The 15826-nt window shown below is 37.1% G+C and overlaps 1 protein-coding gene across 10 annotated transcripts in view; it reads left to right on the top strand.

Moving 5' to 3' along the window:
• ALMS1 (ALMS1 centrosome and basal body associated protein) overlaps positions 1-15826 on the top strand; it is a 202481-nt gene that overhangs the window by 133796 nt on the left and 52859 nt on the right. For all 10 annotated transcript variants that reach the window (XR_006269379.1, XM_043468172.1, XM_043468173.1 and 7 more), the window contains one exon: positions 2989-3114. Coding sequence is in view for 9 of the 10 variants with exons in the window: in XM_043468172.1 (XP_043324107.1) it covers positions 2989-3114 (126 nt within the window). In the remaining variant the exon portion in view is untranslated. The remainder of the gene's footprint in view (positions 1-2988; positions 3115-15826) is intronic.

The raw sequence follows: 15826 nt of genomic DNA, 5'->3' as shown, positions 1-15826 counted from the left end.
GATAGGCTACCCACTCCAGTATTCTTGGGCTCCCCTTGTGGCTCGTTTGGTAAAGAATCTGCCTGCAACGCTGGAGACCTGGGTTTGATCCCTGGGTTGGGAAGATCCCCTGAAGAAGTAAAAGGCTACCCACTCCAGTATTCTGGCCTGGAGAATTCCATGGACTGTATAGTCCATGGAGTCGCAAAGAGTTGGACACGACTGAGTGACTTTGACTTTCACGTTCACTTTCACTGTGTAGGGATAGAAAAGAAATGACCAGTAGACTAAAAGAAGGGATGAAATATTTCTGAATAGTAAAACTGAATATTGTAAAGATGTCATTTGTTCCCAAATGAATTTATACTCTTAACATAATTGTACTCAAATTCTAGCAAAATTGTTGTTTTGTACTTTTGTAATTGATCTTAAATTTTATAATGGAGAATAACAAAGAAAATTCTGAAAAAGAAGAGTAATGACGAGGATAAATTTTAGCAGTAGCTGATGGAGTGTTTTAATGGGATGCCTAGGCACCAGACCACCTGACCTGCCTCTTGAGAAACCTGTATGCAGGTCAGGAAGCAACAGTTAGAACTGGACATGGAACAACAGACTGGTTCCAAATAGGGAAAGGAGTACGTCAAGGCTGTATATTGTCACCCTGCTTATTTAACTTATATGCAGAGTACATCATGAGAAATGCTGGGCTGGAAGAAGCACAAGCTGGAATCAAGATAGCCGGGAGAAATGTCAGTAACCTCAGATAGGCAGTTGACACCACTCTTATGGCAGAAAGTGAAGAGGAACTAAAGAGCCTCTTGATGAAAGTGAAAGAGGAGAGTGAAAAAGTTGGCCTAAAGCTCACCATTCAGAAAACTAAGATCATGGCATCTGGTCCCATCACTTCATGGCAAATAGATGGGGAAATAGATTTGGGGCTCCAAAATCACTGCAGATGGTGATTGCAGCCGTGAAATTATAAGACGTTTACTCCTTGGAAGGAAAGTTATGACCAACCTAGACAGCATATTAAAAAGCAGGGATATTACTTTGCCAACAAAGGTCCATCTAGTCAAGGCTATGGTTTTTCCCGTGGTCATGTATGGGTGTGAGAGTTGCACTGTGAAGAAAGCTGAGCACCGAAAAATTGATGCTTTTGAACTGTGGTGTTGGAGAAGACTCTTGAGAGTCCCTTGGACTGCAAGGAGATCCAAACAGTCCATCCTAAAGGAGATCAGTCCTAGGTGTTCATTGGAACGATTGACTCTGAAGCTGAAACTCCAATGCTTTGGCCACCTCACGCAAAGAGTTGACTCATTGGAAAAGACCCTGATGCTGGGAGGGATTGGGGGCAGGAGGAGAAGGCGACAACAGAGGATGAGATGGCTGGATGGCATCACCGACTCGATGGACATGAGTTTGACTAAACTCCGGAGTTTGTGATGGACAGGGAGGCCTGGCGTGCTGTGATTAATTAGTGGCTATTAATTAGTGGCTATGCTGGGTCTTTGTTGCTACTCGCAGGCTTTCTCTAGTTGCAGTAAATGGAGGCTACTTTTTCATCGCGGTGCATGAGCTCTAGGCACCTGACCTCAATAGTTGCCCATTATACAGAGTGAAGTAAGCCAGAAAGATAAAGAACATTACAGCATACTAACACATATATATGGAATTTAGAAAGATGGTAACAACAACCCTATATGCAAAACAGAAAAAGAGACACAGAAGTACAGAACAGACTTTTGAACTCTGTGGGAGAAGGTGAGGGTGGGATGTTTCGAAAGAACAGCATGTATATTATCTATGGTGAAACAGATCACCAGCCCAGGTGGGATGCATGAGACAAGTGCTCGGGCCTGGTGCACTGGGAAGACCCAGAGGAATCGGGTGGAGAGGGAGGTGGGAGGGGGGATCGGGATGGGGAATACGTGTAAATCTATGGCTGATTCATATCAATGTATGACAAAACCCACTGAAAAAATAAATAAATAAAGGGGAAAAAAAAAAAAGATGCTGTTACAGACTGAGTGTTTCTACCACATCATGAAAGAAAAGTATATAGAAAAAGACTTCATCCTCTATAATGATCAAATTATTATACTCTCACAGACATTTTAGAAAGAATTTTAATAGTTGATAATAAAACAACTTTATAAATGACATAATTTTTAACTCTGAAATCATAAAATCTATGTGATATGGGACAGCAGGGGATAATAGGTATGCTATAAACAGGAAGTCTTTTTTCACAGAATTCTCAATTATTGAAAATGTAGTTCACCCCTGATTTTTAATATTAGGAGAAGGGCTAAATACACTTAATTTGTAGTATAATGATTTTTTAAAAATGTGAAGCTGTGAAATAAAATGGAAATTGTATTAATGTAAAATGGAAAAACTGAAGCCCAAGTTATATATACTGTACACAACTATGTAAACAAATACTGAGGAAAGACATGTAGGAAATACATTAAAATGTTAATAATAGCTATCTTTGAGAGTAGAACTTTGTGTTTTTTACTTTTGTATATTTTTTTAATATTGAGAATTTATACTTTTATAATAGAAAACTTATTTTGAAAATCTGCCACATATAATAGATTTATTTTCTCTGACTCTAGCGGCAGAACCTCCAAAGTTAAGTTGTAGGGGTTAAGAGTGACCAGGTTTGGATTCAGTGTAAGGTAAAGTATTTCCTAGAGAAATACATTTGAATAGATTGCTGTATATTGGAATAGATGCTAAAACCAATCTATTTAAACCTCATGCTGCTGCAATTTCTGCAGTACTTCCTATCTTCCTCAGCATTTTCTAATTTTTTATATCACTAATAATTTATGAAAATACTAGTTGGTTTACTTATTTAGTGTGCTAATTGTTTACTGTTTATCTCCTTTAGAATGCTAGTTCATGAATATGTCCCAGGAATCTTGAAGGGTACTTAATATGTATTCAGTTAGTTAATAAATGTTTTCTTAATAATTATTCTGATCTTTATCTCCTTAGGCCAGCCTTTACTATTGCCATATAAGCCTTCTGGTAGTTCGAAGATGTACTATGTTCCACAATTAACACAGATTCCTTCGTCTGTGGATTCCAAATCAGACACCACCATTGAGAGCTCACACTCAGGTATGACATATGAAAGTTCATTGCTATTTAGTTTTTAAGTGAAATATGGAACTATTTTTGATCAGTCTCTGGTTCAGATAGATGAGTTAGCTGGTCAGATATATTGTGTACACTCAAACATTTAATAAATATTTCAAGAAAATTGTGTGAACAGTTACATGTTTTGGTTAGTGGATTCCATCTAGGACAAAGGTTTCCAAGTTTTCTCTGTTCACAGTGTCCTTAGTTTTTGGTTGGGTGATCTTTTTCCCCATCATCATGTGGATATGAGTCATCAAGAGCATAGAATTACAAGAAGTATTTTTTTCAAATACTAAGCTATTGTGTTATTAGACATAAAAATACTGTTTTGATCTAGCAACTTAATAAGCAAAAATATTAGGTTTTTGTTTTGTTTTGTTTTGTGTTGGAAAGAAAATATTTTACTGTGTTCATAAATACCATAATTACTTACTGCTGAGATATGTGCAGCTATTGGGCACTGTAAGCTTTCTCAAACCATGAGATAAAATGGGACACAACCACTCTTGTTTACTATTTTTGTTACAGAAACAGTCAAAAACCCAACTCTGCAAAGATACAACAGCGTTGAAAGGAATGTAGCAGTATCTCATGTTGAAACATTTAGGTGCTAGTTTTTGTAGTGTATTTGCTGTGTGTGCTAAGTCACTTGTGACCCTATGGACTGTAGCCCGCCAGGCTCCTCTGTCCATGGGATTTGGTTATTTGTAGTGTACACCATATATTAAGTATCACTATTTCCCTAGTATTTTAAAATATCCCACAGCACCTGTATGAGATCACCACAAGAGAACTGTAGATTTAGAAAGTGAATAGCACCCCATGGAGGAGCTCAATAAACATTTTCTGTGGAAAATTACAAGATACGTATACTGAGTTGGTAGGATGTGGGGTTTTGATTATTGGGATAACGTATTGATTGGTCCATAGGAGATGATTTGATTCAGTTTAAATATGAATTGTTCATGATTGGTCAGTACACATCGTTATGTGTGTAGAAATTAAAAGGAAAGTAGTTGTCCCTGGTGTTACACAGATTTGATTTTAAGAAAACCAAACTAGTGTCTAACAGTAACTGAGGTAAAAACCCCTGTTACTGCTGCTTCTGACTTCCCACCGTGATGCCAATGTTAGGATTGATTGTTAAGCCTATAACCAAGATCCAGAAAGAATTTTTCACTACCTGCATGGCTATGATTTTAAAAAGACACTTAATGGCTACCAGAAATAAAATAAGCTCACTTAATTGATTGTAGGTAGGAAAATCTTTGATCTCAGTCTCACTTTCAGCCAGCCCCCTAATTCAGAAGACAGAAATGTACCAACAGAAATCTGATCAAGTGTTCCAGTATTTTTGAGGTCTCCTGTGTACTTCTATTCATTTACATCCCTAACTCTTCCCTCTGGAGACATTAACTTTGAGAAAAATGTGACAGTAGTGGGAAGAGAAAGTGACTCAGGAATGGACGTTGTATCATGAGAAATATTGTCCCTATAAATAAGGTACTGAATTCATCAATTAGACAAGAAGAGATCTGTTAGCTATATACTTGAGGTTGTCATTGTTTCATGTTCTTCCATCTGTTCTAAGAGTGGATGGAATTAACAATAGAAAATAACACTTTCTTATACCAGTAGAGCTACCCTAGATGAAAGCCTTGAAACTCTTCTGTCTAAAGAGTATTTTGTGTTTCCGTAGATATATATGGAAGATCCAACTAGAGTTTGGGGCTGAGGGCAAGTCATAAACCACTGCAAATATTTGGGCCAAAAAATGTCTCAATTGAGAATGAGTAAACTATTGAACTCATAAAATCCTTTTAAAAACAAAAACACAAGGCAAAGGTAATCTCACAAAGAAAGAGATTTGCTATTGTTGTTCAGTCACTCAGTTGTGTCTGACTCTTTGTGTCCCCGTGGGACCCTGTGGACTGCAGCACGCCAGGCTTCTCTGTCCTTCACCATTACCCAGAGCTTGCTGAAACTCATGTCCATTGAATTGGTGATGCCATCCAACCATCTTTCCCAGCATCAGGATCTTTTCTAATGAGTCAGCTCTTCACATCAGGTGGCCAAAGTATTGGAGTTTCAGCTTCACCATGAGTTCTTCCCATGAATATTCTGAGTTGATTTTCTTTAGGATTGACTGGTTTGATCTCCTTGCAGTCCAGGAACTCTCAAGAGTCTTCTCCAGTGCCACAGTTCAAAAGCATCAATTCTTCGGCACTCAACCTTCTTTATGGTCCAGCTCTTAACATCCATACACGACTACTGGAAAAACCATATAGCCTTGACTAGATGAACCTTTGTTGGCAAAGTAATGTCTCTGCTTTTTAATATGCTGTCTAGGTTGGTCATAGCTTTTCTTCCAAGGAGCAAGCGTCTTTTAATTTCATGGCTTCAGTCACCATCTGCAGTGATTTTGGAGCCCAAGAAAATAAAGTCTATCACTGTTTCCATTGTTTCCCCATCTATTTGCCATAAAGTGATGGGAACAGATGCCATTATCTTAAATTTTTTGAATCTTAAGTTTTAAGTTGCTTTTCACTCCTCTTTCACTTTCATCAAGAGTCTCTTTAGTTCTTCTTCGCCTTTTGCCATTAGAGTGGTATCATTTACATATCTGAGATTATTGATATTTCTCCCGGCAATCTTGATTCCAGCTTGTGCTACATCCAGCCCAGCATGTCACATGATGTACTCTGCATATAAGTTAAATAAGCAGGGTGACAATATTCCCTGAAATGAAAGAAAGAGATAGATGTTAGAAATACATTCTTTGGGTCTTAGTAACACTGAAATAGTAACAAGGTTCCAGTTATATTTGAGAGTAAGTTCTGTGAAGATAGGTACCATGTATATTTTTAAAGACATTTATACCTCATACCAATATGAAGTATAGATGTTATTTTTATATTCAGAGACATTTAAATAATGTACATACTACTAATACTTAACTGTCAATAGGAGCAAAAAGCCATGGGGAGAGAACTGGCTGGAATTTTTTTAAAAAGATGAGAAGTTACAGCCAAAAAATGGCAGAGAAAAATTGTAGCAGAAAAAAATGGTAGCATGAAAAATTTTACCCTGTGATAAAAGCAACAGAGTTTTGGCAAAACTTTATAGACAACTTTTCCAAAACTCTGGAAATAAACCAAAGTCTAGTAGCCTTTGTAGTTAGCATTTATTGAAGAAAAATGTCTGAACCTTGATAAAGAATAGTAAGTTTGTGGCATTTTAACTTACTCTGTTCTCATCCCTACACTCAGCTCAATGAGAATCTTGAAAAATATCAGCCTATAGTTCCAGTACTGGAGGAAGTAGAACAGAACTAGTCCTCTTTCAAGACTCCACTCAAAAGATTTGTCTATATTTGACCTTACTCAGAGCTATCCAGTGTGTATGAGCCTCCTTTAAAGGAAAAACTGAAGATGAGATATCCATAGATATTTTGAAAAGCATTGGCATATTCCTAGGACTCTAGAAGACTTACACATGTGCACAGGCCTGTGTGCATGCTTAGGAAAGACCTGAAACCTTTAACCATTGCCTACCCTTAAGGCTGTGGACAAGAAGGAAGGAAAGGCTAAGGCAGAATTTTAACTCCCTACATACAGTGTTGAAGGCTCTATGCACATAATGCCTTGGCAAAGACTGAGAGATTTATTGTTTATAGATGTTTAAGGATAGCTATATCTTAGCTTACCACTAAGCTAGTTGAGTGGGAACTTCAGTAGAGTTTACAGAATTAGTTTAGAAAAGTTACTTTTAAAAAATAGCATAAAAAATATCCCCCGCTCACCACAACTAGTGAAAAACCCACATAGCAAGGAGGACCCAGCATAGCCACAAATAAATAAACAAAAATTTAACAAAGAATTAAAAGAAGGTATAAGAACAGTGTTTTACCAAATAGAGAATATCAGTAAAAGAGATAGAAATTATAAAAATCACCAAATAGAAATTCTGGAGTTGAAAAGTACAATAACTAAGATTAAAAAATTCTCTAGAGAAAACTCAATGTCAGATTTGAACCGGCAGAAGAATGAATCAGTGACTTGGTGAAGATAGGTCAGTTGAGATTATCCAGTGTGAGAAACAGAATAAAAAAAAGAATGAAGAGAGGTCAACAGAAGAATCTCAGAGTCCTATGGATTACCCTCAAGCGATCTGTTATACACATAATGAGATGGAGAGAGAGAAAAAGACTGAAAAAGTATTTGGAGAAATAATGGCCCCAAACTGGCAAATTTAAGGACTCCTGTTAAACTGTGCATCTGAAAAACTCAAGGAAGTCCAAGCATGATAAACTCAAAGAGATCCATGTCTAGATACATCATAAGCGACCAAAAGACAGAGAATGTTAAAGCAGCTAGCACGAGTTATGTACAAAGTCTCTTCAATAAGACTAATAGCTGATTTCTCCTCAGAAGCCATATAAACCAGAAGGCATTACAATGGCGTATTCAAAGGCTAAGGGAAGAAACCTGCCTACCAAGTATTCTGTACCCTGCAAAACTTCAAAAATAAAGGAGAGATTAAGACATTCTCAGATACTCAGATAAACAAAAATTGAGACTGCATTGCTAACAAACTGACTCACAGAAAATACTAAAGAGATTTTTCAAGATTAAATAATAACTCAAATAACCTAAATAGTAACTCAAATCCACATGAAAAAATAGAGTAATAAAAGTAACTACGTAAGTAATACAAAGACAGTAGAAAGGTATTTTTATTTGTAGTTCCCTTTTCCTCATATATGACATAAAAGACATGCATAAAACAATAATTATAAATTTATGTTATTGGACACAAGATGTGTAATGATATAACTTGTGAAAATAGTGTAAAGAGGGGAGGGGACAGTTATAAAGGAGAAAAGTTTGTATATACTATTAAAGTTGGTATTAATTTGACTTCCCTGGTGGCTCAGATGGTAAAGTTGGTATTAATTTAGAGTGTTGATTTATATTTATATTAACATGTGAATGTTAATTCCCAGAACAATCACTAAGAAAATAACTTTATATGTAGTAAAAGTCATCATAGAAATTAAAATGATATACATATAAATAGCTATTTGACACAAAAGGGACATAGTACAGAAATCCAGGAGCAAAAAAAAAAGCATAAAACATTGAAAACAATAGAAAAATAGCAGACTTAAATCCTACAGTTTTAGTAACTACATTAAATGTAAATGGATTATACTTTGATAGAAAGGCAGAGATTTACAGATTGGCTAAAAAGGTGTAATTTAACTGTATGCTGTCTACAGAAGCCTCACTTTGTTTTTTATTGAAGTATAGTTTATTTGCAATATTGTGTTAGTTTCAAGTGTTTATCTAAGTGATTCAGTTTTACCTATATATATTTCAGATTATTTTCCATTATAGTTATTATAAGATACTGAATATAGTTCCCTGTGCTATACAGTAGGCCCTTGTTTTTTTATCTTTATATATAGCAGTGTGTATCTGTTAATCCCAAACTCCTAGTTTACCCCCTGTCCCCAGGTATTCCCTTTGATAACCATAAGTTTGTTTTTTTACATCTACGAGTCTATTTCTGTTTTGTAAATTAGTTCACTTGTATCATTGTTTTTAGATTCCACATGTAAGTGATACCATATTGTGTTTGTCTTTCTCTGAGAAAGACCCTATTTTGGTAATTCCCTGGTGGTTCAGTGGTTAAGACTCAGCACTTTCACTGCCATGGACCCAGGTTCAATCCTTAGTCAGGAAACTGAGATCCCAGAAGTCATTCAGTGAGGCCAAAAAAAAGAGACTCACTTGAGATTCAGAGATAAATTAGTTAAAATTTAAAGGATGGACTAGGATATGCTCTGTAAATAATAGCAAAGAAGGGCTAGATTGTCTATTAGGAGACAAAATAAACTTCAAAACAAAAATTGTTAATAACGACAAAGTGTCATTTTATAATGATAAAAGAGTCAATCCATCAAGAAAATATAACAATTATAAAATGTATATGCACCTAACAGCAGAGTGCCAAATATATAAATCAAAATTAACAGAACTGAAAAAAAAATACATTATTAAAGGGAGAAATATTTCAAGCCAATAGCAAAAGATCATATATTGTATAATTCATTTACATGAAATTCCCAGAATAAGCAAATCCTTATAGACAGAAAGTAGATTAGTGGATGCCAAGGGAATGGTAGGGGATGGGAAAATAGGGAGTAACTGCTACCATATGTAAGATTTCTTTGTGGGGGACAAAAATGTTCTGGAATTAGATATCAGTATTGGTTGTGAAAGTACTAAGAACTACTGAATTGTACACTTATTTTAATTTGTGAATTTTCTGTTTTGTCTCAGTTTAGATAAAAGGGGGTCAGCAACGATATGAAGGAAAAGACTGTGTAAAGCTGTAAAGATTTGGTAGCAGGTGTAAAATATTATTGTTCAGGCAAGAAAGGATGGAATTAGCATGGCAGACATTAAATTAGTGATGTGGACAAATCTGAGAAAGTCTCTAAAATTACAGAGGAAAAAGAAGAAAGTGGAAATGGCTGTGAGGGACTTCCTGGTGGTACAGTGGTTAAGAATCTGCCTGCCAGTGCGGTGGACGTGGATTTGATCCCTGATGTGGGAAGATCCCACATGCTGCTGAAGCAGCTAAGCCCGTGTGCCACAACTACTGAAGCCTGCACACCCTCGAGCTAGCACGTTGCACCTGCTGGAGCCCATGTGCCTGGAGCCTGTGCTCTGCAACAAGAGAAGCCTGCACACTGCAAGGCAGAGTCGTCCCCTCTAGCTACAACTAGAGAAAGCCGCCCTACAACAGCGGAGACCCAGCATGACCAAACACAAATAAGAAAATGCTGCAAACGATGATGAGAGACATAAGAAGCATAGCTAAGTAAACCAAACCAAGAATTTTATCTGTAGCTGAGGAAAAAGGTAATATTCAAAGACTTAACTGAGGAAAACATCCCTCTTCTAAAAAAGGGAACACTGTATGCAGATTGAAAGTTATCATAAAAATTCAGGCAAAAATCAGTAGAAAGAGACTGAGATACATACCAGAAAAGATTTTTGAGTATTAAAATAAAAGAGAAAAAATCCTATAAATGTACAGTTGAAAAAAGAGAACAAAATTAAATCTCATATCAGACTTACTTGAAATGCTGAATGTAAAAATAATGGAACCAAGTCTGTGTTTATTGGTAAAATTATATAATTCAAGGATTTATAGACCCAGTGCATATTGATTAAGCAGTATAACAGTGAAAAGACATTTTCACAAATATACAGGAGCTAGAAAGTATATTCAGCCTCTGTACCTTCTTGAAAAATTTACTTGAAGACTCATCCAGCTGAAGAGATGAATCAAAATGAAGAATTCATTACAGAGAAATGAAGCTGAAAGTGACTGGTGGTGAACTTTGAAGTCAGTTTAACACAATACTCATCTAAATAGAAAATTTAGTTACACAGTGGGGGGAAAATGACAGAAGTTAATTTTGGAGTGAAAGGCCCAAAAAGAATAAACAGTTGTGCTTTTTTTGTCTTTAATATAAGAGACTAAACTAAAAAGATTTCGTTTTATTTGTGACTCGGTTTTCCTACAACTAATGATACTAAAAGCATAGCCGAAAAAATAAATTGGACTTCAATAAAATAACTTTTGCTCCCCCCAAAAAATTATCAGCATTGTAAAAAGTTTGCTCACAGAGTAGAGAAAAAAATTTGCAGTTCAGGTATATCTGCTAAGAGATTAATATCCATAATGTCTGAAGAACTCTTATAGCTCAACAACAAAAAAGCAATCTCATTTTTAAATGCGCACAGCATTTGAAGAGACATTTCTCCAGGAAAGATATACAGATGGCCAAAAAGAATGTGAAAACATGTTTTACATCATTAGTCATAAAGGAAATGTAAGTGAAAACTATGAAGAGATAGCCAGTAGGATGACTGTTACGAAATAAAAAAGAACAAGGATTGCAGGAATATGGAAAATTGAAACTCTTTGGGTATTGCTATAAGATCATGGCATCTGGTCCCATCACCTCATGGGAAATAGATGGGGAGACAGTGGAAACAGTGTCAGACTTTATTTTTGGGGGCTCCAAAATCACTGCAGATGGTGACTGCAGCCATGAAATTAAAAGATGCTTACTCCTTGGAAGGAAAGTTATGACCAACCTAGATAGCATGTTAAAAAGCAGAGACATTACTTTGCCAACAAAGGTCCATCCAAGGCTATGGTTTTTCTAGTGGTCATGTATGGATGTGAGAGTTGGACTGAAGAAAGCTGAGCACCGAAAAACTGATGCTTTTGAACTGTGGTGTTGGAGAAGACTCTTGAGAGTCCCATGGACTGCAAGGAGATCCAACCAGTCCATCCTCAAGGAGATCAGTCCTGGGTGTTCACTGGAAGGACTGATGTTGAAGCTGAAACTCCAGTACTTTGGCCACCTCATGCGAAGAGTTGACTCATTGGAAAAGACCCTGATGCTGGGAGGGATTGGGGGCAGGAGGAGAAGGGGACGACAGAGGATGAGATGGCTGGATGGCATCACCGACTCAATGGGCATGAGTTTGAGTAGACTCCGGGAGTTGGTGATGGACAGGGAGGCCTGGCATGCTGCGATTCATGGGGTCGCAAAGAGTTGGACACAACTGAGCAACTGAACTGAACTGAATGGTAATGGTGTAGCACCTGTGGAAAACTGTATAGTGGTTCCTCAAAAAATTAAACATAGAATTACTACGTGATCTAACAATTTTAAGTATTGACCCAGTATTCCTGACAGATACTATACTAGGTGGTACATTCATAGGGTTGTGCAAAATAAACATGTCCCCTTTGATTATGTTCAAGTGGGGAGTTAGATATGAAAAAATAGATACAATTATGTACATAAATTACAAATGGTGCATTAAGAAAATAAGAGTTCTAAGAGAATAAGAAGATCCAGTTTAATTTTAGGAGCTCATGAAGACCTTGCTAAAAAAGAAACTCTAGAACTGAGATCTAGAAGATATAGGTAAATTGGGCAGACAAAGTGAGGAGTGAACGTGCTCTGGCCGGAGGGAACAATATGGGCAGAGCTCCAGAAACAGGGAAGTTTGATGCATTTGACAAATGAGAAGAAGGCAGTGTGGGTAAAGCAGAGCTGTGGCTAGGTTTGGTTAAAGATAGGTAGGCTCAAGATGAGGCAGGGTTGTGTAAACTATATCAAGGCATTTGAACTTTCTTCCAGTTGGCAATTACCATTTGATTTATATTTGTAATTTTTTCAGTCTGCTACGTGGAGGATGGCTTATGAATGAAAAGTAGGGAGTTCAGGTGAGAGTCAAGAAGTGGAAATGAGGATACTAGTTACCTAAAGGCTGTTGCAGTAGTCAGTATCAGAGAGGGTAGCATCTAGGATTAGAGGGATGATGACAGAGATGGAGAGAAATGGAAACATTCAAGTTATTTTTAGGAAATAGTTCCTCCTGGACTTGGTAATAAAATATGGAGAGTGAGGGAGAGGAGGTTAAAAAAAAAGAATGCTTTCTAGTTTTCTAGAATAAGCAACTAGGTAAAAAAAAAAAGTGACATTTACTAAGAAGGAGAAGCCTGAGGAAGAAGCAGATTTGGGAAAGATGGTCAAGATACCTGCTTTGGACATGTTAAAAGTGATACTTCTACATCCATGTGGAGATGTTAAATCTGCAGTTGAGTTTAGACAGAGTTGTTTACAGATGTGTTTGTATACAAGTGCACTACGTAGAATATGGCACATCATAAACATATGCTGTTTTTTATGAAAATATCCAGGTGGGTGTAAATATTCCAAATCTCCTGTTAGAGTTCTGGACTTTCTTCCTGTCCCAAACATTAATCTGTACTTATTTTGATACATTTTACAGCTGAACACAGATGTAGGAAAAAAAGTATGCGTACACTCAGTGGCATATATATATTGTATGGCTGCATTCTCTTTCAACTGCCTGTTGGCTCCAATGAGGTTGATTCTTTTTTATATATACCTACTGCTCTCAGGAACTTTATTCTTCCCCACCTCTGAACCTGACATAATCACCTTTCTTGGAGAATAAAGGGAAGTGGTGAAAAAACCTCATGTACAGTTGTTTGTGTTGTTCCATAATATATAAAAACAATTTTTTTTTTAATGAGGAAAGGAAGTCTTTTTCTAATTTTGTTGCCAAATTCTTGGCTTTCTGTGCATTGATGCCCAACAGAAATACAGAGACAGTTTTGGAGGAGGAGAGAGATGGCCTTATTCTTTCATTGTCTGGCAAAGGGGAAAATACAGCAGGCTAGTGTCTCAAGAACTATGCCCCTTTTCTTTGGGTAATAGGGAGAGAATCACAATGAAGGTCTTGCATTTTAAAAAAAACTTATCTGTTTGCTTTTGGCTGCATCTTAGATGCACTGTGTGGGCTTCTCTCTAGTTGCGGTGTGTGGGCTCAGTGGTTTGCGGCCCAAGGGACCAGTTGCCTCAAGGTACACCACTTCCCCGTGGCTCCGACAGTAAAGAATCTGCCTGCAGTGCGGAGACCTGAGTTTGGTCCTCGGGTGGGAAAGATTCCCTGGAGAAGGGAATGGCCACACACTTCAGTATTTGTGCCTAGGGAATTTCATGAACAGAGGAGCTTGGTGGGCTGAAGTCAGTGGGGTCATAGGGTCAGACTTGACTGAGTGACTTACACTTTCACTTTCATGTGGGATCTTAGTTTCTGGACCACATCACCTGCATTGGAAGGTGACTTCTTAACCACTGGACCACTAGGGATGTCCCTTGCATTTTTTTTTTCCTTTGCAAAATTTCAAAAAGGGCCACAGCTGGCATCAGGCAGCTCAGCACCTGGGCCTGCCTCTCCCTCAAGTTATTGATCCTAACCTTCTTTTTGGAATACAGAATGCTACTGAGAGAGTGTAGGGGGAGAAGAATGCCAGGTGCAGAGTAATTCATATGGAGTCAAAGAGTAATTAGCTTTGTTTGGCTTTGTGAAGGACAAGTCTAGCTACACTTGTTAGTAGTAACAGTAAGTAAAGAGTAAAGAGTAAGAGTAAAAGTAAGTAAAGAGTAAGTAAAAAGTAAAAGTAAAGAATAAAGAGTAAACCAAGATTGCTTAACTCTTTCGGGCCTGTTTATGTTGTTTCCCCAGCCTGTTTACTCTTTCTTTATTTTCCTTGTTTATCAGAAAACTCTCATTTTTATTTGAGAAAAGTGTCATTTCTATTTTTGCTACAACAGTTTCTCCCCCAAATGCTGTAGAGGCTAGTTGTGTCCTAAGTACTAGAATCTGAAGCTCAGAAGAAAGGTTCCAGCTAGAGATATATATTTGTTGGTCATCAACATGCAGTTCTATACATTGGTGATTGGTGAGTTCATCCAGGAAGAGAAGAGAACCCAGTTCTGACCCCTTCAGGAACTCCAGCATTGAGAGTTTTAGTTGAAGAAAGAACAGTGAGGATTTACCTGAAGGATAGGAAGCAAATAAAAGAAAGTGATGCCACAGAAGCAAAGAAAAGCTCAATGGACATATGACCCAGAGGGCTTCATGGGATTCTTGCAGTCTGTCCTGAAATATTCCTCATGACATATTTATACTATACTAATGGACTGATACTTGTGGTGGTGGTGATTTAATCCCTAAGTCATGTCTGACTCTTTTGTGTCCCCAGGGACTGTAGCCCATGAGGCTCTTCCAGGCAAGAATTCTAGTGGGTTGCCATTTCCTTCTCCAGGGAATTGTCCCACCCAGGGATTGAACCCGCATCTCCTGCTTGTCAGGCAGATTCTTTACCACTGAACCACCTGAACTGATAGTTACTCAGCTTTTTTGGCCATATACCTTTTCAGTGCTTACAAAGTGCATGAGATATGGAGTATCAGATAAGAAGGAAAAAAACATTTTTGTAGAAGATAATTCTATAGTTACTGCAAACTCTTACATATCCAGAGTTGTTCTTTTGCCTCTTCTTTGTGACATGGGTAAACTTCTTATCAGTTCCTATATTAGTGGACTTAATACTGAAATTTTTTTTTTTAGTCTTTTTTTTTTTTCATTTTTATTAGTTGGAGGCTAATTACTTTACAATATCGTAGTGGTTTTTGCCATACATTGACATGAATCTGAAATGTATTTTAAAAGAAAAAAAAATCTTACATTCACATCTTACATTTATCACATAAAATTTTCCTTATAATATTTTGTATTATTATCAGATTAACCTTCCTAAAATGTGACTGATTGTATTTCCCTTTATTATTACCCCCTTTAGTTGGGACTCTATGCCCCGCTGAATTTGTCCCAATTACTTTTTAATATCTCCCACCACTCTCTTTAATGTGTGACCACAGAAGTATCTGATTTTCTTATTTACAGTTTTCCTTGTCTTTGCTAATGCCATAACCTCTACCTAAAGTGCTTTTCTTTCTTCCTTCCTCTTCGTATTTCAAAAAGTCCCTACTTGCAATCTGTTTCTCCTCGTCTGAAAACATTCCTGAGCTAGAATTTGATCTCCCTTCTGAACTGATATTCTGCTTTATATGTCTCCTCTTATGTAATTTGCTTCTCCACTATACTGTTGCAATATTGTACATTTCTGACAGCTTCAGTCTGACTGACGTCTCCTTCTAATTACCCTATAACACTCCCTTGGTAGTGCCTTTTTTATGGAAGTGGTTTAAGAG

The sequence above is a fragment of the Cervus canadensis genome, chromosome 5 (genome assembly GCF_019320065.1).
Source record: "Cervus canadensis isolate Bull #8, Minnesota chromosome 5, ASM1932006v1, whole genome shotgun sequence".
Classification (NCBI taxonomy): Eukaryota; Metazoa; Chordata; class Mammalia; order Artiodactyla; family Cervidae; genus Cervus; species Cervus canadensis.
The sequence above is the reverse complement of the archived record's forward strand: the minus strand, read 5'-3'. Positions and strand labels throughout refer to the sequence as shown.